Raw genomic sequence first — 24,999 nt, 5'->3', positions numbered from 1 at the left:
GATCAGCGCCAGATGCTCCTTAGGAAGCTGCAGGACACCTCTCACCTGGCAAATATGGGATAATGTGCCCCCTTGTGAAGGTCTCATCCTAACCCCTAATAGTGAGAGATCAGTTTAAAGACTGAAGCAGGTGGTTTTATCTCCTTCCCAAAAATTTTTTAAACATCAACTATTATAACTAGATATTCCTGATATCCATATAAACACCCAGTCTCCCTCTGAATCTTGCTAAATTCTTGACCACTCTGACGTCCTGTTGCCAATGAGTTACATAGTCTAATTACATGTTGTGTAAACAAATATTTCCTTTTATCAGTATTGACTTTGCCAGCTTCCAATCTCTTCTGTCTTATTCTTGTGTTATGAGACAGGGAGAACTGAAGAAGTTTCTGATCTACCTTCCCTAGGCCAGTCATTATTTTATATACTTTTATCATGTCCCCTCTTAACTATCTCCTCTCCAAGGTAACAATCCCAGTCTTTTCTCTTTCTTTGTATGACAATTTTTCTAGCCCCTAATCATTCTTGTCACCCTTCTCTGAACCCCTCTAGTTCTGCAATATCTTTCTAGAGATGGATGGCCAGTGCTGCCCACAGAATCCAGATGAGGCTACTCCATTGATTCACATAAAGGCATTAGTCTATTCCCTGTATCATTCACCATCCCATTCTTTACGCAGCCTAACATTCAGTTTGCTTTTCTGAAGCTGCGCATGGAGTAGAGGTTTAACTGAGCTGTCTGCAACGATGCCCAGAGCTTTTTCCTGAGTTAACAATTTGTTCAGAACTCTGTAAGGTGTAGGAGTCATTCAAATCATTCCCTCCAATGTACACTACCTGGCATCCTCCCCTCTTCCCCGTGGGGCAGGTGCCAACCCCGGTCCTTCCATTTGGGCAAGATGAAGTTCGGGGTCACGGCAGCATCACTGCCGATGCGCCATGTGGCCATGCGATCCTCAGCGATTACCTCTCCCTCTCAGTGCCGCATTAGCAGTGGGGTTTCGCATCCACAGCCATGTATTCTTGAGGGAAGAAGGTCACGGCTCAGAGTACAAGTTCCCCCTCCCCCACGCAAAGCAAGACTCTCACTGAGCCCGCCACTGCTCCATATCACCTAATATAGTCAAGTGACAAGCACCCTCCACTTCAGCCTTGGTGATGCAGAGACCATGTGATTCTGAGTGCTGAAACCTCTTGAAAAACCTGATAAACTGCTCATGTGGAATCTGACTGCAGGCAGAGAGGAGGCCCTTATACTCTCCATTAGCTGAACAGAAGTGCAAAGAGCTGTTTCCCTGAGTCTCCGCTGGCAAATCATCTGCCCTGCAGGGGACTGTTCTGAGTGCCCAAGAACCTCCAATACACTCACTCCTGGGCTTCCCCAAAGAGAGGGGGAGCTGAAATCAGAAAATCCCTAGGAAGCTGTTAATAAAGCATTTCCTGCAAAAAGGATCAGAGAGAACTGGCCTCTCCAGCAGTCATATTAACCCACAAACACTTAGCTACCATAGAAGGCCAGTTGCAGGCACTCACCCTACCCCGTGTCCTCCAGCTCTCCCGGAAAAGGAGTGTTGAGTTTCGAAGGTTAGAACCCCAGGGAATGCAGAGCTAAGGTCCCTCACACCCTCACTTTACAAGAGTGTTAGCTAACACCAGCAAGAAAAACACAAATGTTGGAGAACCAGGAAACAAAGAGCTAAGGTGACATTTCCCACACAACCTCAACTCTGCCCCTACATCCATGTCCAGTGGAATGGTACAGCAGGACTCTGATTCACACAGTTCAATGGGCAATCGGTGTAGCCAGTTCATCTCCACTGGCCATGGGGTACTTGCTACTGTTTCCAAGGCATCACCAAAGACACTCTGACCTGCCTCAAAAGAGGTTCATAATACAGAACAGGATTTCCCAATATTGTCTTTTCTGGAATTGCCACAGGAGTGTTCTCAAATTCCAAAAGGGAAGAAGTAGCAGAAAAGGTGACAGCATACAGCAGCAAACTTTGTAACAGCATGAGCTGTGTAGAATGGGAGAGAATGAAGGATGGACAGTATATAATCACTCCTCCACTTGTGTATCCACATAGGGAAGAGCAGTGTCACATGTAAGTTGGCAATCAAGAAGACTGATGGGTGTGCGGCTGTGGTTAGCCAAAGCAGTTCTGGCTGCCAGGGTGCAGGCTACACCACAGCTCCAACTGCTTTGAAAGTCTCTTCCGCTGGGTTGGGCTGTGACGGGCACACACTCAGGGAGAGCCGCTCCCACTGCTCGTGCTGCTGCAGCTATATGCTATTTTTAGTGTGCCAGCCCGATGAGAGCTAGTGCCGGCATGTTTCCTCCAGCTGGGAATCATACCCCCAGCTCCAGGTGCAGCCATGGCCATAAACAGTCAAAAAAGAGGAGCACGGAAACTAGAAGAGAAGAAATGTTACAACAAGAATGGCAGACAGGTACCCCCATCGCAAAATGATAGAGAACGTTCAGATTCCAAAGAGCAAACGCCTGGTAATGTGACCAGGTAACATCTAAACTATCTCCATCACGGCTGCCCTGTAGGCACAGCACAACACCGCTAAGCAAAACCCAGGAGGACACCGGCTCTGTTTCTTGATATGACGGACAGTGGGGCATTCTACTTCTTTCAGCACACCAGAACTGACAGTGAAGAACTTGAGGAACAGCAAATACAGGATTCATGTGGTGAAATCACCTAAGCATCCCCCTGCAGAAGGAAGCCCTGGAGGCTCGGATGCAGTCACTAGGTTAGCTCGTAGCTATTCATTAGTCTGTGGTTATTTTTAGCTTGTGTGTTTTATTCTTCTTTGAACAAAAGAAAAATGGGGTGGGATGGAGAGATGTAACGGTGACCCCTGGAGACAATGGATACAAACCCTATCATGGGACAGGATACTAACCTTGTCATCCCAACCCGATCATGTGACGGGGACAAGGCAATGAAGTACAGTCTCTTTTCAGCTCCTCTCAGTCGGACTCTTATTACAATGGACACAATCTTTGAGGTGAGAGAGATGGCCTCAGCTTGGACTACTGGAGATGGGGCTGGAGAGGAATGAGTCAGTCATGGTCATGTAACAGAGGAAGAACTGGCAGGCTTGGCAAAGGCGTGGATGAGGGAGGAGACAACACTTGTGACCCCAAATTGCAAGCTGGGGTGACCCAGAAGATGGTGAAGTTACAGAGTGATGGAGGGGTTTGGATGAGTGAAGAGGAGCTCAGTTTGACGTGCTGGCAGCAGACACCCCAGAGGAGAGTTCCTTCAGACAGGCAGACATGCAGGACAGTACAGACAGGGACAGTCAGGGTGTAGCAGTAGATGTAATCCATGAGAGAGGAGGAGATCATCCCATGGGTTGGTCTAGAGGGAGAAGATCTGGCAAACCTCATAGAATTTGCAACATCTCACAGAAAAGAGCTGCCGTGGATGAGCTTCAATGTACACCATCCTCCCAGAGCTTACTCATTTCACCACAGCATGACAATGTCAAGTCAAGACCTTGTACTGTGGACTCCTTATTAGACCCACACTGTGAGGTCAGGTGATGGAGCACAAATTCCATTTAACTTCAGCTGATTAGAAAACTGAAGGTTGTCATAGGATTTTGTAAAGATGCTCCACAGCAAATATAATTAATGTCTGTTATCTGTACCATAGCAAGAGCACTTCCTATTTTACGGCATTTACACCATGGGCAGAATGAAGTAGTAGTTAAATCAGAACCAACTTCTCCTCTGATCTTTGGGTCAGAAGTAGATCAGGCTTTGGCTCCAGTTTTCCCACTACAGCCAACCTCTGCTCAGAGGGAATCTATTTGAGATGGCCCTGTCCAGACCAAGGGAAAGATTTTTTTGTTTTAAAACTCATGACAGTCAATTAACACATTCTAACCACAACCCAGTACCCAGTGTAGACAAGTTTAACACCTTTAGAAATGTCTTTGCTAGGCATAGCTCCAATAGTGTTAACTATGACCAGCTAATGTTTCAGACACGACCATCTTTGTCTACACTAGGTGCGAGACGGCATTTATCCACTTGTTCGTTAGGGAGCTGTAGCGGGGTGGTCACCCGCTCCAGCCTTAAAGGGCTTAAAACAGCCCAGGAGAGGGCTGTGGCTGGGAGCAAGCAGTTCCAGGCTGATTGGGGGAAGCAGGCTCAGCTGTGGCCACGCTGCAATCAGGGTCAGCTGGCCCTTATGAGAGGGCAATGGGCCAGGAGCAGAGTCTCTCTGCCTTTAGAGGGAGAAGAGCCTGGCTGCTGGGGAGTGTACCTGGGCACCTAAGGTGGAGCAGGGTCCGGGAGGGACACGGGGGCCAGCGGCAGCAAGACACCAGCCTGCAGAGGGTGCTCTGGAGGCTGGAAGAGCTAATTCCCTGAGAGACCAGCAGGAGGTGCCGCAGGGGTGAGTCCTGCCCCATGACAGGAGCATGTTTTCTAAGAGGATGTGTTTTCCAGTGTAGACAGAGCCCTAAGGATGGCAGCACATGACTGGTGCCAGAAACCCTCCTGCTCGGGAGCAAGCAGCACAAAGCCAAGTGGCAGGCGGCAAAGCTCAAGAGCAGTGTTGCTGTGGATTTTTGTGGCACGACAGGGATTAATGCAGCAGTTTGATGGTAAGAGAAGTGATATGGCCCATGGGGGCTGTGCAGTCAGCTTAAAGAAGGGTCCAGGGGACTGTACTGGGATAACTGCAGATGACTCCAGGATACAGAACCTCAATTCTTCTTCGAGTGCTTGTTCATGACAATTCCAATCAGGAATGTGCATGCGTGTACGTGCACGGCAGCCTGAAGATTTTTCCCCTATCAGCAGCAGTCGGGTTGGTCTGGGCACCCCCTGGAGTGGCATCATCATGGCGCTCAATATAGGCCCCTACCGAGCCGCTACCCCCATCAGTTCCTTCTTACCACCAGTGACGGTTAGCTGGAACTTCCCCTTGCTCTTGTCGTGACAAGCCCATTTGGCAGTCTGTATATAGTTCTCATTAGTTCCATAGCGTTAAGTAGTTAGTAAGTCCTCTATTTAGTTCTTAAGTTTCCTTTGGAGGGGCTTCCCCTCCAGTGCTATTCCGGCACTAGGGCATGCCGCGGTCTCCTGGCTTCAAAGCCTGTGAGGTCTGCAGCAAGTGTATGCCCAGAAGCAATCCTCACACTTCGTGTCTGAAGTGTTTGGGGGGAAAGCCATCAAAAGGATCGCTGTAGGATCTGCAGGAGGTTTCTCACCAGGATACTGAAAGATAGAAATCAGCGCCTGAAGATCCTTCCAATGGAAGAGGCACTCCAGCCCCAATGCGACCCCGGTGCCGAGTACCTCCTCCTCGGTACGCAGTGCCCCAGCACCGTCGGCACGGGGATTGGTGCCAAGTAATAACAAGGACTCTCGGCATCATCATGGCTCCACTCGCAGCTCACATGCCGCAGGCAGGCACCGGTCTCAATCGCCAGTGCCACAGAAGAAGAGGAGGCCAGAGAGGGGTCATTCTCCCCACCCCAGCTAGACCCAAGGAGCCAGCCATTGTGAGACCTGAGTAGGGCCACACTACTTCGGCCTTGCTGCCAGAGACGGTCGTGTCGACTCCTGCCCCCATGGAAGGGCGGTCGAGTCTGGACCCTTCTCACTCGCTGAGGCCAAGCTGACAACTACACCTCCCGTCGACCCCAGAGGTGTTTGAGGCAGCACGGGACCTGCTCCAGCTTACGGCACCATTCTCCCCGCCTAGACAGGAGAGGTCGTCAGCACCAGTCGCTCCCCGGCACCGTCAAGGGGAAAGCCTGGCGGTCTTCATCCCTGGTGCACTGCTCCCCGGCACCAGAACAGGGTCAACACCCTCATCGGTCCCCGAGCCTGCAACGCGGCCCCTCTGTGCCTTGAAATACCGCTCCTCCATGGTCCTCCTTTTCGGAGACCTCTGAGTCAGACTCCTATCGATCTCATAGGAGCTGAAGTAAACGGTCCAGGTCATCACGAGACTGGCAGCCTTACGCGGCACAGTGGCCCTTTTGGACTCCCTGGGCCCTTCACCAAGGCCAAGGGTTGCATTCCAGGGCAGCGGCAGTGGCCTCGGCTACTTTTGTACCGCCACCGGCACCGTCGGCATTAGCAGAATCAGGGGTAGCTCCATTGTTCCCTGACGTCACCATCCCAACTCCAACCCATCGTCTAGGCCAGCCCCAGCGGTTTCAGCACCGACTCCTCAGCACTGACAGCTTCAACAACTTCAGCACCGGGAGCCTCGGCACTGACGTATACAGCTCTGGCACCGAGGACCACAGCACCGTTCGCATCGGCTTCAGCCCAGGATCCCCAAGCACTGCAGGACTCCTTGGGTGTGGAGGGAAGAGAATAGCCACTCCTTGAGGGGTCTCTTCCTCTTCCTCTCCAGATGAAGCGCTGGCAGGCACTTTGGTAGCCCCGGCCCTGGAGGACAACAGGGTCCTACAGCAATTGCTGAGGAGGGTTGCCCAGGGCCTAGGCATTCAGGTGGAGGAGGTAGTGGAGGATGCAGATCCAACGGTGGATATCCTTGCCCCCTCCGGACCTGCTCATATTGCCCTACCCCCATAAAGACTATTGCCAACACCACCAAAACCGTGTGGCAGACCCCAGCTTTGTTGCCTCCTATGGCTAAGCACAATGAAAGACGCTATTTTGTGCTGTCCAGGGGCTACAAGCACTTGTATACCCGTCCTCCACCAAATTCCTTGATCGTGGATACTGCTAACCAATGTGAGCACCTACCAAGGCCCCTTCCCAAAGAATTGGGAGGTGAAATGACTCGACCTTTTTAGGAGAAAGGTCTACTCCACTGGCGGCTTGCAGCTCCGCATTTCTAATCAGCAGGCCATTGTCAGCAGGTATTGCTACAATACATGCGGGGCAACGGCAAAGTTCATAGAGCTGCTGTCACAGGACTCCCATGCCGAATTCTCGGCCCTGGTGGAGGAGGGCAAGCTCATTTCCTGAGTTTCGTTGCAGGCCGCTCTGGGTGGGGCTGATGCGGCCACTCGAGTGATGTCTACTGGGATTGCCATGAGAAGGGTCTCCAGGCTCCAGGTATCAAGTCTGCCATACGAGGTCCAGCAGACCATTCAGGATCTCCCCTTTGAGGGCGTGACTCTATTTTCTGAAAAGACGGATAAAAGACTACATAGCCTAAAAGACTCAAGAGCCACCCTCAAATCACTGGGCTTCCATATCCCCGCCACGCAGTGGAGGCTTTTAGGCCACAACCTCCTCCGTGGTTCTACCAACAGCAGAACTGGCAGGATGGCTCACGGAGGAGAAACAGGAGCGGCAGGAAGAGGCCACACCTGTCCTCAGGCCAGGGCTCTAGTCCGTCCAAACCTTCATCTGGCCAGAAGCAGGCCTTTTGAAGGTGCAAAATAGGATGGCACACCAGCACTTGGACTGGATCCAACTTGCCTTACCTTCTGGTCGTGACTATGCCCTTTCTACCCTGCGTGGGTCTGTATCACATCAGACCGCTGGGTGCTCTGCATGGTAGAGAGGGGATACTCTCTCCAATTCTCTGCCGTCCACCCTTCCATCCGCCTTCCCCGACCCTCTTCAGGGACCCTTCTCACAAGCAAATCCTCATACAGAAGGTTCATTCACTCCTATCGCTAGGGGCAGTGGAAGAGGTTCCTCTGGAGCAGAAGGGCAATGGTTTCTATTCCTGGTATTTCCGGATACCGAAAGCCAAAGGCAGGCTCAGACCTATCCTAGACCTATGGGAGCTCAACAAGTTCATGAGGAAGCTGAAGTTCCGCATCGTCTCTTTGGCTTCCATCATCCCTCCCTTGGATCTAGGGGACTGGCATGCCGCCCTAGACTTGAAGGATGCATATTTTCATATAACAATTACACTGTCCCACAGAAGGTACCTCAGGTTTGTGGTGAGCAACAAACACTACCAGTTCACAGTCCTCCCGTTTGGCCTGTCAGCAGCGTCTCTTGTGTTTACCAAGTGCATGGCAGTCGTGGCCGCGTTCCTATGCATGCGTCAGGTACAGGTGTTCCCGTACCTTGACAACTGGCTGATCAAGGGCTGCTCCAGGGCTCAAGTGGAGGCACAAGTCAACTTCATAAGAATGATGTTCGATGAACTGGGCCTTAACTTGAACATGGGGAAATAAACTCTGTCCTCTGTTCAGCAGATAGAGTTCACAGGGGTGGTGCTGGACTCGACACAGGCCAGGGCATACCTCCTAGAAATGAGGTTTTGGGCCCTGGGCAACATCATTCAAAGTCTTAAAAAGTTTCCCACTACCACAGCAAGGAATTGCCTGAAACTTCCAGGACACATGGCCTCTTGTACCTATGTGGCGCAACATGCCAGGCTCAGACTCCAGCCTCTCCAATCGTGGCTAGCCTCAGTGTATTGGCCAGCTCGGGATAGTTTGGAAAGGGTTGTCACTCTGCCTCGCCTGGTCCTCAACTCCCTCCAGCGGTGGCTTGACCTGCAGGTACTGTGTGCAGGGATCCCCTTCACCGGTCCTCAGCCATCCCTCTCACTAGTGACAGACGGGTCAGCCTTGGGCTGGGGAGCAGATCTGGGAGACCTCAGGACACAAAGCCTCCGGTCTCAGGCGGAACTTGCTCTCCAAATCAATGTCAGAGAGCTGAGAGTGGTGCATCTGCTATGCCAGACTTGCATCTGCTATGCCAGACTTTCTGAGCCCACTTGACAGGGAGATGTGTATCAGTCATGACAGACAACACCACGGTGATGTTCTATATCAACAAACGGGGGTGCATGCTCCTCTCCCCTATGCCAGGAAGCCCTCATGCTGTGGGACTTTTGTGTAACTCATTCGATACAGCTGCAAGCATCGTACTTCCCGGGAGCAAGAACGAATTGGCGGACCATCTCGGCAGGTCTTTTCATGGCCATGAGCGGTCCCTACACCTGGACATCATGAACTCCATCTTCCAACGGTGGGGTTTTCCCCAGATGGACCTGTTCGACACTTGACGCAACAGGAAGTGCCAGCAGTTTTGCTCCTTCCTGAATCACAGCCCAGGCTCCATTGCAGACGCATTCCTCCTCCCATGGGGAGGCCGTCTCCTCTACGCATTCCTGTCCTTCCCTCTCGTTCACAAGGTGCTCCTCAAGATACGCAGGAAAGAAGCTTCAGTGATATTGATAGCTCCAGCCTGGCCCCGCCGACACTGGTACACATCTTTCCTGGAAATATCTGTGGAAGCCCCAGTTACCTTGCCGTTCCTCCTGGACTTAATAACTCAGTATCACGGCTGTTTCCAGCCCCCAAATCTCGAGTTGTTGCACCTCACAGTGTGGAAGCTCAGTGGCTGAACACCACAGAGTTCTCCTGCTCAGACCCGGTTAGAAAAGTCTTCCTGGGCAGTAGGAAACCCTCCACCAAGGCTACCTACCTTGACAAGTGGAAAAGATTCTCAATCTGGTCTCAGAGTAGCAGCCGTGTTAGTCTGTATTCGCAAAAAGAAAAGGAGTACTTGTGGCACCTTAGAGACATCGGCGCAGCATCACTCATTCCCGACACTTGCCCCTATACCAACCATACTGGACTGCCTTCTCAATCCCAAGCAGCAGTGACTGTCCATTTCATCAATAAGGGTTCACTTGGCCACCATCTCTGCCTTCCATCCAGGCTCAGAGGGCCGGTCGGTGTTTGCCAACCCTATGGTCAGCCATTTCCTGAAAGGTCTCGAGAGGCTATATCCGTACATCTGGCAACCAGCCCTAACCTGGGACCTCGATCTGGTCCTTTTCAAATTGATGGGTTCACCCTTTGAACTGCTGGCAACTTGTTCGCTGCTCTACCTGTCATACAAGGTGGAGTTTCTGGTAGCAATCACCTCAGCCAGGAGGGTGACTGAGATCAAGGCCCTAACATCAGAGCCACCTTACACCGTGTTCTATAAGGACAAGGTCCCGCTCAGGCCACATCCCGCTTTTCTCCCAAAGGTTGTCTCCCAGTTTCACATCAACCAGGACATCTTCCTCCCAGTGTTCTATCCTAAGCCACACTCGAGCGGCAGAGAGCAGAGGCTTCACTCATTGGACGTTCGCAGAGCACTAGCCTTTTACACTGAAAGAATGAAACTGTTTTGGCCATGGCAGACAGGATGAAGGGTCTTCCAGTCTCCTCCCAACAAATTTCCTCCTGGATCACATCCTGCATCCGTGAATGCTATAACCTGGCAGAGGTGCCTGCCCCTCCGCTCATTGTGCACTCCAGCAGGGCACAAGCTTCTTCAGCAGCATTCCTGGTGCAAGTCCCGACCCAGGAAATATGCAGAGTGGCAACGTGGTCCTCCATACATACTTTCACCGCACATTATGTGATTACCAGCAGGCCAGAGACAATGCAGCCTTCGGTAGAATGGTGCTCCAGTCAGTGGAGAACTCCGACCCCACCTCCTGAACTTAGGCTTGGGAGTCACCTGATTGGAATTGACATGAACAAACACTTGAAGAAGAAAAAATGGTTACTCACCTCCTCATAACTGTTGTTCTTCGAGATGTGTTGTTCATGTCCATTCCAATACCCACCCTCCTACTCTTCTGTCAGAGTAGCGGGCAAGAAGGAACTGAGGGGGTGGCGGGTCGGTAGAGCCCTATATTGAGCGCCATGATGGCACCACTCCAGGGGGCGCCCGGACTGACCTGATGGATGCTGCTATGGGAAAAATCTTCCAGCTGCTGTGCACGCACGCACACACCTGATTGGAATGGACATGAACAACACATCTCAAAGAACAACAGTTACGAGAAGGTGAGTAACCATTTTGGGGGTTTTTTTGGTAAAGCTTGTGTCCAGAAATGGATCTTGACCGGTTCCTTAACATTACAAGGCTGTGCTTCCGGCTACAGCTGCACATCTGCAAGGAAATCTAGAAGAGGAAGGCAGGTGCCAGCCTTGGGAAATGCTGGAACACCTGGCAGTTTCAACTTCCCATTACAGTCAGTGGACGTATTGCATTACCTGCCAAGTATGTGGTGTGAGTGACAGCTATGCTATGCTCTGTTCATTTGGCTATGCCCAGGCAGGAGTAACCCCCCCTCAGAAATACGGTACTCCTCTTTGCTGGTGTAGTAACAGTGTATAAGAAATGGTTTCAGAGAGCAGAAGCGGGTCACAGCTAGCTGGCCCAGGCCATCACAATGGTATACAGGTGGGAAGTTTGGGCTTTTTCCAACCTTCTGGGGGAACTGGAGCAGGAGACTGAATCCACATGCACCTGCCACTCTCTATTCTCCTGGCAGTGGGGCCTCAACTTGGTCTCTTTATTCATCTAGATCTGAACTGTAATGACCCCCCGGCACATTGATGTCATTGTTCAGATGTAAAATCCCAACTGTGCCCTGAAATCAGGATCACAGGATGTTGGGCCGTAAAACATGTTAATAAGGGAACATGTAACCTCCAGCCCAATACTGCATTTCATGGAAAACACTTCAGATTAAGTGACAAAAATAGACACGGACTGAAAGGAACTGGTGACAGTCAGGAACAGATGCAGTGCTCCGACTCAGCAGCCAGCACAACGACTCTTCAACAGCACTGTTCCAGCAGGGCAGATGGAGCCAACAAATGGCCAGATCTACTGTATGTATGTTTTACCATAAACAAAATTCCACCCGCTGCCCAGTGAAGTTCACAAAGCCTACCTGGCATGTCTGTTTTTCGTTTACATAATGACTTACTAACTGTGCCACTTAGAAGCCAAGGCTCATTGCTAAGCTGAACAGATGTCATCATGCTCTCTGTTTGTCATACACATTCAGCATTCTCAGTTGCCATTTATAGCTAAGAGTGATCTGTGCTCACTGCTTAGCTGATTTGGAAACATTTGCCTGAGGTCACCCTCCCCCCCCCCCCCAAAAAAAAAATAGAACTTACATTACCTCACACGGCACTTTGAAGACCACCTGTTCTTCCAAGGAGCCCTGAAGCAAGATTCCTCCTGCCTCCTGTCTCAGCTGGGACAAATCCAGACACGGGGCCACTTGATTCAGAGATGGGGTAGTATGCCGAAGGGGCTGCTCGGTGTTCACTTGTACAGAGTCCAGCAAGTCTGTTTCTTGGATGTTTTTGCCCGAGGAGATGCAAGAAGTCCCTGATGCATTTCCCATCAGGAGGGGGTGCTGCATTGCAGACCTTGGCTCCAGGGTCCTGCTAGGAGGCTCAACTCTCTTCTTATTCAAATCCCCAGGCGGTTCACTTTCCTTTTTGGTTACCTTTGTATCTATGGCCTCATTCTCCTCCAGTTCCTGTTCCACAGATTGGCCTTTCTGCTCCTCTCCTGCTACAGCCTCTACCAGGAACATCTCAGATGCTGGTGGAGGAGTATCTCTTTGCCTGTTAATGCTCACAGCCGGAAACTGCAGCTGAGCCCCATTCTCGGCTTCTTCTGGGGCTTGTGGCATCTTCTCTTCCATTACATGTTTTGCTCCACTCTCAAGATACATCTCTGTCAAGGAGAAGTAAGTGTCACCCCTGAAAGGCTGGGAGCATCGCTGAGGTTTGCCAGTTTTAGCATCCTCCTGACTGCTGGGTGTTCCAAGTTCTTTGACTTCTGGAACATCTCCCACCACCTGGCTCATTGCCGCTACTGATTGCATGCTCCCCAGCAGGGCGACGGAAGGGGCATTTCTTTGACTTTGAGAGAGATTTTGGCTCTCTCTCAGCCCATTTTCTTGACTTGAAACTTCCTGTTTTGCTGCCAACAGGGTAGCAGGCTCTTCCCCTTTCTTTTTCTTCTTTTTAGCAAAGGACTCTCTGGTGATGGGCTTGGTAGTTATTTCCTCCACCGTCTCATAGATGTATGTGAAAAAGCTATTTCCATTTTCCTCCCCGCTTTCTATAGAGGAGTCTCCATTGGTGGTCACCTCTGCATCCAGAGGCCTTGTTAGGAAGTTGTTTGAATATCCAGCAGTTGCATTTAAGGACAGCTCCTTAGGCTCAGCAACATCTTCCCATAATCTTGACTTAGGATCCCCAACATGCACCTTTGCTACATCTTCCTTCTCCCATAGGGAGGCACCTGAACGCAGATTCAGATCCCCAGTCAGCCGGCGCTTTCGCTGGAATCTCTCAGGGCTTGTCCTCCTCAGCTTCTCCACCTCCATGTTTTCTTTCCCTCGTTTTCGGCTCTGCTCTATTTCATGCAACTTGGCTTCTGCCTTTCGCTTGAGTTTGGCAAACCACCTCTGATGTATTTTATACTCCGTCATGGTTCCCACTTCCAGGACACCGGAACAGGACACGATGCCTTTGGTATTCCTAGCAGAGGCCTGGTAAATGGCCGCATCATCCTCTCTGCATCTGGTGACCAAAAACAACATAGTGAGACACACCTGTCCCTCTCAAGGCACTTTCCAGACACGCGTGAACACACCCACACACACGTCAGTGAGAACAGTTCAGAAGAAGAGTCCTTTTTACAGCTGGTCAAAGAGTAGCCACCTGGTACAACACTCAGGAAACGGGGGATATTTTGGTATCACCATTATTTTCAAGTCTGTTCACCGTATGACGTCACAAATACTAAAGGGCTCACATCAGGTAGAGTCTAACCGAAACCCAAGTGCTTGTGAAACTGCCATGAATTTGTCAAGGTAAAAAGACTAAGAAAAATCCATACTCAGAAGTGGTGACTGTTTGGCTGAGTTATGCTCAAACTTTGAGCTTTCCTGGCCAGATGAGGAATTCCCTATAGCTCTTAGCCACAGCTGGCTGAAGGGTGCTGCCCAAGCAAGGGTACCAAGAGGCAGTGAGATTCACCAGCTCCAGTGGTGCAGCCATGCACTCCCCCTTCTTGCGCCACAGACACAGGCGAATGCACAGGGGTGAAGCCATAGTTGCTCAGATGCCCAGCTGGGTCTGGAGCACTACAATCAGTGCCAGCCTGCTTTCCCCACACCCAATGCTCCCAGAGCACTAGCAACAAGAGGATGGATGGCTGCTCCTGGAGCAGGTGCCTTGGCAAGAGACTCCCTAACATATGCAAGGCAGCCACAATATGATCCTCAGTTTCCACATGCAGGAGGCATAAGCTGAAATATTGGCATTGGCCTAAACTGGAGAGGACTGTGGTGAAGAAGGAACGGATGGCACCAAGAACTCCATTGATTCCACCCCGATCAAGTGAATCCCCATGCAGGATTCTTCTCTCAGGCTCTGACGTGCTCCTTGAATTTCCTTCTCCAGCTTTCCCTTTTGCCACAGGAAACCAGTCTAATGAGATCACTCCCCCAACTCCACCTCACCTCACATGTCTATGCCCAGTAGTTGTTTGAAACCTACCTTGACTGGTTGTAACAAGTGGGGCTTAGCAGGACAAACCCATTTATGAATCTCGCTGCGGGAAAGTGGATAAAAGTTCATAAAAGGTTCCAGTCACCTATAGCAACCGAATGGCCTCCTGATGTATCAAGGACTTTTCCAATCATGTCTGGTAAACCAGAGGAGGGTGGGACTGGAAATCAATGAGTCAAACTTAGTGCATTGGAAATAAGGATTTAACAGAAGGGTAAAATAATGAAGAGATGGGCTTTTCTACCCATCACTCCCTTTGTGGGAGGGGTTCTTAAAGTTAATTAGCTGGCCAGCTGAGAGATGGGTGAACAGGAAAGGAGTGAGCTTCACCATCATGGCTGCCACCCTCACCATCTCCTGGGATCCACCATGACACTGTTGGGCTTTTGTCAGCCTGATCATGACAGATGTCTTCAACAGACTGGGCCAGAAGGATCCGGCTGGACCAGCTAAATCAGGGGTGGGCAAACTATGGACCAGAGGCTGCATCCGACCCTCCAGATGTTTTAATCTGGCCCTCGAGCTGCTGAGGAGCAGCGGCGCTCCAGCTGGGGAGCAGGGTTGGGGGCATGTCCCCTCTCCGGCTCCTAAGTGTAGGGGCAGCCAAGAGGCTCCGTACGCTGCTCCTACCCCAAGTGCCGCCCCCACAGCTCCCATTGTCCGGGAACTATGGTGAATGGGAGCTGCAGGGGCAATGCCCGCGGACAGGACAGCCCTCAGAGATGCCTGGCTGCACCTCTGCATAGGAGCCGGAGGGGTGACATGTCACTGCTTCTGGGAGCTGCTTGAGGTAAGCGCCGCCTGAAGCCTGCACCCCTACCCCCTCCTGCATCCCAATCCCCTTCCCCAGCCCTGATCCCACTCCAGCCCTCCGAATCCCTCGGTCCCAGCCTGGAGCACCCTCCTGCACCCCAACCCCTCATCGCCAGTTCCACCCCAGAGCCCGCATCCCCAGCCAGAGCCCTCCCCCCCCCCGCACCTCAACCCCCTGCCCCAGCCCCTTCCTGCACCCTGAACTCATTTCTGGCCCCACCCCAGAGCCCGCACCTCCTCCTGCACCCCAACCCCCAATTTCGTGAGCATTTATGGCCTGCCATACAATTTCCATACCTAGATGTGGCCCTTGGGCCAAAAAATTTGCCCACCCCTGAACTAAATCCTGAACACTGCCTGGTTCCTGCCAACACCCCTTCCTTTGGGTCTCCTTTTCCTTCCCCACTTTATTTCTTATCCCTCCTATCCCTGTCCTTTTGCCTTCTGTCTAACGAGAGTCTAGCTCAGCCAGCCAAGACTATACAAGTTTTAACACTGCTGTGAGTCTATGCTGAGAGACAATGCCCTATACCAGAAGTTTTCACCTTGGGGGTGTGGGTGTCAGACTTTCTAGGTGCGTGCGGTGAGCCAGGCCTGTTTAAGAGAATGGCGTTGCAACCTGGTCCACAGGGTCACAACACCACTCAAAGTTGGCCCGTCTGTCCCTCTGTTGTGATGGGGGGCAGCATAGGTAACGGTGGCTAGGGCTGGAGGTTGCTCAGCTCCCCCAAATCTAAGCCACCCCGTTGCCCACATGCACGGCCCAGCTCGGCAGGTGACGCCCACCTCCGGCAGTGCCCGGGCCAGCGCAGTGCTAAGCTGCCCAGCAGCAGGATGAGCAGGGGGAGTCCCCAGAGCCCAGAGACGGACATCCCCAGGAGCCCCATACAGTGCTGTGGGCAGAGTCCATCCAGAGCCCAGCAAACCAGTCCCATTCTTGTTGTGGCAGTGGTGAGTCCATCCCTTGCAAGTGCCTGCAAGCACAGTGGGAGGAGAGAAGAGGAGACGGGGAATGAGCTGTGGAGGAGGGAGCCAGCCAGAGGTAACTGTGGCCACCAGCACCACCACACAGCTTCCTGCACTCCCAGTCCCTCCACCCCCACAACATCACCCACAGCCCCCAAACCTGTCCCTCTCACAGCTCCCATCCAATCCACAAATAAACCTCCAGCCCCCGCTTAAACCCAATTAAAAAATAATGCCAAGGTGGGAGTGGAATTCAAAAAAATGGTTGTGAACCCCTGCTCGAAACAGGCAGATGCTGGTACAATTTTGCCGGGTCTCGGAGTGGCTGATCAGACTGTGTGCTGGGCCGGTGTTTCTCCACCAGTGAGATTACAAGTACAAGCCAGCCCTACAGACAAAAGCTGCGTTCTCTCTTTTTGTGTTCTTTTCTCTCCTCTTTCGTGTGTTTGTAGCAATTGGTCTTCTAGGAGGTGAGACCAGACTTCAACCACAACAGCTACGACAGCTCCAGCCATTTCAACAAACAACTTCTCTTCCCCCACCCCACACAAAGGGCAGTTATTACCATCTTTAACACCATCGGCAGGGATCGGTGTCCTAAAACCCCTCTACAGCTAAAGGGAGTAAGGAATATCATTAAAATGAAAGCCCTACTTGATACTTTACCTTTCAAATTTATCTCACTGTTCCCCCCCCCCCTTTTCCCCCCCCCCATTTCTTTAATAACAGATTGAAAAGATTTGTAACGGGCTAAGCAGGTGGAGGTCTCTGTATTCCATAACCCTGAGCCTTGTTTAATTGTTTAATGTTGTACAGCGAAAGGAATGTGTGAACACCTCTGACTCTCTGGGCCCATATATTCCATCAAGATTAACACAACAGACGCTACTACGCCATCTCTCTGCCATCACAGCTCTAGGGCTCCTCTCAGACAGAGATCCATAAGGCTTCCTGCTTCTGTGAGACGAAACGGTTACTTACTGTGATTGTGGTTCGTCGAGACATGACACAGACATGTTTCTACTTAGCTCTGTGCACGCCCAGCATGCTGGAGCCAGAGAATTTTGCCTAGCGGTACTTGTAGGAGATGGTGCTCACGCCTCATGGCCATAGACTCTCCCCTGGCTATATGGGGCAGTGCCACTCTGACGCCACTTGGTTCTTTCTCACTGAACGCCCAGAGACGAGACTCCGATGTCTTTGTCTTTGAGCAGATGCAGCCATGTATTCCACGTAGGTGGCTCACAAGCTGTACCCCCCCACACACACCCCTGGAGGTGGGACTCGATCTGCACAAGAACTGCAGGACCATTCTATGAAAACTTGCATCTGCCCTGGAAGTTGCGGTGATGGTGTAATGGTTCGTAAATGTGTGGACCCCCACGTGGCCACCCTGCAACATGTCCAGGACTGGGACGTCACATAGGAACACTATTGGTGTTGCTTGTGCTCACAGAATGAGCTCACGCCTGCTGAGGGAGCGTAGCCAAAGCTATTTCATATGCAGGCTTAATACAGGATGTTATCCATTTAGAGATCATCTGCGAAGAGACGTCCTGTCCCTTCATATGATCTGCATATGGCACAAACAGATGAGGCGAAGCACAAAACAGTTTATTCTTGTCCAGATAAATCTAACATATGGAGACACTTCTCCTCCAGAGATGAATGTGGCTTAAGGGGGAAAAAAAGGCACCAGTAAACATACCACCTGGTTCAAATGAAATTGAGAAACCATGTTAGGCAACATTTTGGGTGTGGTCATAAAGTCACTTTGTCCTTGGAGAATTGTGTTTTAGGAGGCTCTGCCATCAGAGCCTGAAACTCTCAACTCCCCAAGCAGATGTTATCACTACTAGGACTGCGCCCTTCTGATCGAAAGGAGAAAGGGACAAGATGCCTGGGACTCGAACAGAGGTCCCATCAAAGCCACTCGGACTGTGTTAAGGTCCCACAAAGAGACCGGCTCTCAGTCTGGAAGACAGAGACTAAGAAGACCTTTTAAGAATCTTGCTACTATGGCATTGGAGAAGACTGATCTTCCCTGAATGGGGGGGGATGAAACACTGATATCGCCACCAGGCGAACCCTCAATGAACTAAGCGCAAGCCCAGATGACTGATGGTGCAGCAGATACTCCAAGATGTCCTGGACAGAAGCCTCCAAATATTGCTCTTCCTCCTCACTCAGCAGCCACACCTGGAGATGCAGAGAGCTGAGTGAGGAAGGCAAGGTGCGACCATGATTCTGAGCGAGTAGGGAGGGAGAGGAAGCAGTATGGGAGGCTGAATGGACCACTCAAGAAGGTAGGAGAATCAGCAGGGCCTCAGCGATGCCTGGGCAACGAGAATGAGCTTGGCCCAATCTGTCTTCAACTTGAGGATGACCTGTGGGATGACTGGGGGAAAAGTGTACAGGAGAGCTGACTGCCAACTGAAAGTGTCAGACAAGAAGCCCGGTCTGAGGCCCCCTCAAGAGCAGAACAGATTGCATTTCCTGTTGTCCCTCATAGCAAATGGGTCGATCACTGGGATTCTCCCAGCTGCGAAGATGACCTGGAGGATGCTTGTCTTCAGAGACCATTTGTGACTCAGGAAAAAATTCCTGCTAAGATGGTCCATGAGATGATTCTCGACCCCTGGCAAATGGTCGGCTACCAGAGTAATGTTCTCCTCGATGCAGAACGGCCATAACCTGATCACCTCTAGGTAGAGCATCCCGGAGCAAGCTCCCTCTTGGTTGTTCACATAATACATCATCATGGTATTATTGGCAAGTAGTGAACCACTCCCTGATATGGTCCACAAAAGCGTGACACTCATTGTAGATGGTCCAAAGCTCCAGCATGTTGATATGCAGTAAGGACTCCTACTCTGACCACAGATCTTGGACCCAGGTGTGCTCCCCAACCCATCAGGGAGGTGCCAGTGACAAAAGACCTGGCTGGCAAGGGCTGGATTGTCTGGATGCATCCATCACTGCCAGGCAACCAGGATGAGTTGAGGAAGATGGACCAATCTGTCCAAGGGGTGAAGAGTCAGACAATAAACCGTCCAGAGCAACATTTGAAGAGGGTGAAGGTGCAACCTTACAAACTGGACCACCTGCACAAAAGCAGACATGTGATCCAAAAGCCTCTGGCATACACAAATGGTTGTGGTAGGCTGAGACTGCAGACTGAAGCAAAGGTGGCAAACCTCCTGAAAACAATCAATCAGCAGAAATGCTCTCAAACTCACAGAATCGGTTAGGACCCCAATTAACTCGATTTTCTGAGTGGGAGCCAAAGCTGACTTCTCAGTATTTAGGCCGAGACTCAGACGGTCGAGCAAGCACAATGTAGTGTCGATATGAGCAAGAATTTCCTCTCTGGACCTATCCCACAGTAACCAGTTCTTCAAATACGGGAAGATGTGGATTCCTTTCTTTCTAAGATAAACCATCATGACAACCTTGCATTTGGAAAAAACCCAGGGGGCAGAAGAGAGGCCGAATAGAAGCACCGTGTACTGAAAATGATGCTCTGCCAGGACAAACCGAAGGAACTTTCTGTGACCCAGCAAAATCGCCACATGACAATAGATATGCTAAAGGTCCAGAGCAGCAAGCCAGTCGTTTGTCGACTATTCTCTCCGCGTTGTCTCAAAAGTGACCATTCAGAACCTCATGTATCTCATAGATTTGTTAAGGCCACAAAGACTGAGAATGGGCTTACCCCTTCCTTGGATTTGGGCACCAGAAAGTACCAGAAGTAGAAACTATGACCCTGATGTTCTGGCAGAACCTCCTCCACCGCTCCGAAAGCCAGCAGAAAATGGACTTGATCAAGGAGCAGTATCTCGTGAGAGGGGTCCTTGAAGAGCAGGGGGGAGGGTGACCTCCGATCTGATGAGAGCCTAGGTGCCAAACCAGCACGCATGGCCCGTTCGAGCAGGTGCTGCTTCAGACGAAGATCCCTCGCCACTTGAGTCCATTTGGAGAATAATCTGCAAATCAAACCTTGCTCCTTGATATGGGCCTTGCCTTAATACAGCAAACACGGCGTGTGGTGATCGTTGCTGGGGATCACTCCGCCACAAGACGGACAATGTTTGAAGCCTAGGGAGGATATCACCAGGGAAACACAAACTACAGCTAACTAACACTAACTAACTACAAAAACTAGAAAAGTCACTAAATAGAGGATTGTGAGGTAAAAACCACACAGAGTCCAACTCGAGTCCCAGGCGGTAAGAAGGAACTGAAGGGGATCCGAGCAGAGCTGCCTCATATAGCCCAGGGAGGAGCTATGTCCATGAGACAACTGCCACCCCTCTGTGGGTACTTAAGCCAAAATTCTCTGGCTCCAGGGTGCTGGGTGCACACACACCCAAGTTTGAATATACGGCTGCATCTACTCAGGGAAGAAGTTCACGTGTTTACTGTTACACTGGTATAAACCCAGAGTCAGTGGGAAGCGTAGGCGCCAACTCTGTGGGTGCTTTGGAGCACCCATGGGGAAAAATTAGTGGGTGCTCTGCACCCACCAGCAGCCAAGCTCCCCTCCCTGCCCCACTTCACCTCCGCCGCCACCTCCTCTCCTGAGCGTACTGCATCCCTGCTTCTCCACCTACCTCCCTGCGCTTGCTGCCTCCAAACAGCTGTTTGGCGGAGGCATAGCAAGCTCTGGGAGGGAGGGGGGAGGAGCGGGAACGTGGCAGGGTCGGGGAAGGGATTTAGGGAAGGAGTTGGAATAGGGGCAGGGAGGGGGTGGAGTTGGGGCAAGGACTTTGGGGAAGGGGTTGGAATGGGGATGGGGCAGGGGTAGGCGGGCAGGGCGGGGATAGGGACAGTGAGGGGGTCGAGCACCCACTGGCACAAGCAGAAGTCAGCGCCTATGGTGGGAAGTCAGTGTAGCAGAGCTGACTCTCCACCTGTAAACTTCACAACATGAGCTATGAATTTAGGGAGAACACATGCTGGTGTCAGTGGCTATGTGCCACCCTTAAACACTGTCCTATCTCCCTTATTCTCTCTGGTCTCCAAAACCCAGGACTCGAATTGGGCTGGGATATACTGAATCAGAACACTGAAGCTGTTAGCCAGAATCTCAGCTTTCATTTTAAAAGTGAGTTAGTTTCTCACAGTTAGGTTGTGAAGAAAACCTTGAAAATGTGACGTGAGCACAACCAATGCAGCAACAGCTGCCTGAGTATGCAGAGAGCCTGAAACAATGGCTCTAAGAGGTGTGATCTGCCCCATGCATCTCAGTAAGGTATTGACTCTAGTGCCCAATTACAGTAATTAGAATGTCAACATTGAGAGTTCTTTCATTGCTGATCACAGTATGCCAGAAAAGAGAAGGGCAACCGTATTATGAAGAGCTGCACAATCTGTTCAGAGAGTAATTTCATTTTGGTGTCATAAATGGGTGGCACCTGGGAGAATACCAGCACTTTCCTCCTACTAACCTGCTGTGTGGACTAAAAATAGTTTTCAGATCACCATGTGACTGGGAGATGGGGCTTAGCACATGCCAATACCGTAATTCAGCCCTGGCCATGGGAATAGCAGAGCCCACGTGACCATGATTTGACCATCTGTAGGGTCTATTGTGAGCAGCATCATATACTGGTAGAGCTTGGTTTGTGGGCAGAGCTTGGGAAAACCCTGCTGTTTATTCTAACTGCCTCAGCTTCCTCTGACCCAGCTCTCCTCCTGACCCCTTCCAATCTGGAGTCTGTCCTCACCACTCCATTGACTGTGGCTTCACCAAGGTTGCCGAAAGCTACTCTGGGACTATTAGCTATTCCTAAAAGGAAGTTCCAGCCTCATCCTATCTTATCTGTCTGCTGCGTTCACCACTATTGTTCACCATCAGCTCCTCTGCCTTTTCATCTCACAGCTCCCATCATTCTGTAGGGTCTCCTCCTCCCATGCGGACTGAGACACATGCTGCTACCAGAGTTAATATACTTAGAAGATATTAATACCCCCAACCTTTCTCCCACCTGCTGCTTTCTGCATTACACCAGAGAATGGTAGCAGTAGTGGGGGCTCTGGCTGAGGCCTTGGGCTGCCAGGGTGGGGGTCAGAATAATAAAGGGGGTGACAACAACCAGAATGGGGTGGCATTAGGGACAAGGTGATGGAAAGTTGGTGAGTGCTGCAAACTGAACAGCTGATGATGGCTACCATATTAGGCATTCAAAGCTCAGGATTATGAATGGATGGTGGGGGTGAGGGGAAGGCAGGACTGAGAAGTGTCTCTCTCAAACTGGCATTCACACATTTAGAAGCAGATAGCTCAGGCTGTGCTGAATAATCCGTATTCTCTCTGTTAAAACAAGTTATATGGAGAGGATTCCTCCAGCAAACTCAAATGTTCTCTGGCTTTCTTTCTTACTTGTATAACTGCAGGGTGTGGCAGTTTCCATGCTGGAAAATCTCATACTTCGGTAAGCCGCAGTATCGGTCCATCTCCTCATCATCCTTATACCAGGTCACTTCTGGCAGGGGGTACCCTGGACAGGAAATTGCATATCAGCATATGGGACATTACAATGAACGTGAAAGGAGAGCTGCAGATCTTGTTCTCAGAGATATAAAGAATCAATAGTAAATTAAACCTCAGCCAGGGTCTCTTCCCCAAGCTCATCCCAATCAGCAGGTTGCACAGTGACAGAATAGCGCAGTTTGTAATCTTGTAATTTACACTATTAAGAATCCAACTATTTGTGAGCAAAAATTGGAGCCCTTCATTCCTAAGCGGGGAGAGTGGACCATTAGACCACATTCAGTCACATTGGCTACAGCCAGGAGGTGAGAACATTGACACTTTTAGACAAAGCAGGCATGTCTGGACTGGATTAAGCCTAAGGTTAAAAAACAGACACTTGTTTCTCCATGGAGCTACCAGCTCTTCACAACGCATCAAATTCTGTAAACTGAGCCCAAAGTTTCCATTGAACAGAAACAACCCTGATTGCATCACAGTTGGTTTGTGTCCTACAAATGCTATTTGATAACAGATGTTTCCTGCCTTTTCAGTAGAATGACATCATGACATATGTGACTGGCTGGTCTCTGAGCCAGGGAAACAGATACATTCCTACCCGGATCAGCTGTGGCAAAAGAGATCAGCAGTCAGTGGGTCTGCCCCAAGCAAAGCCGAGTTAGCTACCTGCTCTACAAAGCAGCTTCCTGTCCAGACAAGGGGTGCAGGGCAAATTCAGGAGAGCTGCTTTAATGCAGAGATCTCTCTACTGGGAGTTCCTGTGCAGAGGGAGGTAGATTTAGGATTATCCGTCTCTGCTGCAGAAACAAGAATAATGATCATGCTTCAGTTAGTTTTGCAGAATGCTAGATAGGTCATTTATCTTAGGGCGTATTGGGAAGCATGTCCCACTCCACGTGTTATTCCTTTAAAACTTCTCTTCTTCTGTGCAGTATGTGGCTGAATTACATGTGGGTGCTTGTTACAATGTGTAGGGTTTCCTTATCAGCTCCCTATGGTGTTTTTGGATATGCTCTTTCCTCCAATCAAAGCAGCTCTAACTCTGGTTGTGATTAGCCTCCTCCCCAAGGGAAAACCGCTCTGGCAAGCGGCCCTTGGTTAATTCAGTCATCTGTTTCTGGAGGCTGTGTTCAGGACTCCATGTGCAGACAGGCAGAGACGCACACTGCGCAAGCTGCAATAACCAAGTCACCTCCCAGCTTTAAGGAGGTTTGCATCGGACAGTGATAATTACAGCTCTAAATCCCAAGCTATTAATCTAAGACTCATTTCCTGCAAACATTCTGATCGGTTTTACAGGCTGCATTTCTGTAGAGGCAAGATGGCTAGACAACCGTGCACTGTTCACTTGCTCTTCCTCCGTATTATCCCATCCTGCCCCAGCCCCACTGCATGCTGGAGGACAGGGGCTTCCCTCCCCTTCATAGCCCAAGAAGCACTCCCTCCAAAGGCCATGTGGAGACATCCCGCACACCATCCTTCACACAAAGGTGTGGCCTTTTCCAGGCTGCTCAGGGCAACTCAAAGCCAGAAATGACCAGGATTATCATCCAGCATGACCTCCTGCATCATACAGACCACAGGGAACCTCCCTCTGTGAGCCCCGCCTTGTGTTTGAGCTACAGCAGGGTTATTCTGTTGAGGAGGCTGCAGTACCCTTTAGTTAGGGTCTGGGGGACAGGAGCAATAGGCTAATTCTTGGGAGTGTCGCACTGCAGACCGGGTTTCTCCAGTGAAGTCAAACACTGAAAAGAAGGCAACAAAAGACTTTAAAAGATCAACAAAGGCAGTGGTGGCCCCTCCCTGCCTACCACCTCACGGGAGACATGCTGTTACCATCCACCTTGCTCCCCTTTTGGGGGACCCCTCCCACCTCTCCTGCTCTGTTCTCCCTTGACCCTGTGCCTCTGAGGGATTCTCTCCACCGCCTTTTGGGGATTCTCCATCTCTGCCTCCCCCCCCCCCCCACTGCCTGGGGGACTCTTCCTCTGGGTCCCCTTCCCTGGAGGCAGCAGGCACTGGAGTGAGGTGGGGAAGGAGCTGCTTCCCTGAGCTGGATGCTGAGGGGTCCAGTGGCAGCAGGGACAGGTGAAAAGAAGAGACCCACTACTACAGGGCTCAGCAGAGACAAAAGGGGAAGCTGCAGAAGAGCCCCTGCAAGCCAGACCTTGGCCTGCTGCAGCAGCAACAGCAAAGGGAGAGGGTGTGGGGCTCAAGTGCCCATGCACAATGAGACACAGGCTCCCAGCTCAGCTCCGCCCACGCCAGACCTTCTGATCAAGCCACAAGGGCTGGTAAAAAGGAGTACTTGTGGCACCTTAGAGACTAATGAATTTATTTGAGCATAAACTTTCGTGAGCTTATGCTCAAATAAATTTGTCAGTCTCCAAGGTGCCACA

At 50.9% G+C, this 24,999-nt stretch overlaps 1 protein-coding gene across 2 annotated transcripts in view; it reads right to left on the bottom strand.

The window, feature by feature from the left end:
• ALPK3 (alpha kinase 3) overlaps positions 1 to 24,999 on the bottom strand; it is an 89,362-nt gene that overhangs the window by 19,665 nt on the left and 44,698 nt on the right. For both annotated transcript variants that reach the window (XM_048867546.2, XM_048867547.2), the window contains 2 exons: positions 22,490 to 22,607; positions 11,913 to 13,332 (listed from right to left, as the gene is read on the bottom strand). In XM_048867546.2, coding sequence (XP_048723503.2) covers positions 11,913 to 13,332; positions 22,490 to 22,607 — 1,538 coding nt within the window. The remainder of the gene's footprint in view (positions 1 to 11,912; positions 13,333 to 22,489; positions 22,608 to 24,999) is intronic.

This window comes from Caretta caretta, chromosome 10 (assembly GCF_965140235.1).
Source record: "Caretta caretta isolate rCarCar2 chromosome 10, rCarCar1.hap1, whole genome shotgun sequence".
In the NCBI taxonomy this organism is placed as follows: Eukaryota; Metazoa; Chordata; order Testudines; family Cheloniidae; genus Caretta; species Caretta caretta.
Note: the sequence above shows the minus strand (reverse complement) of the source record. Positions and strands in the feature narration are given on the sequence as shown.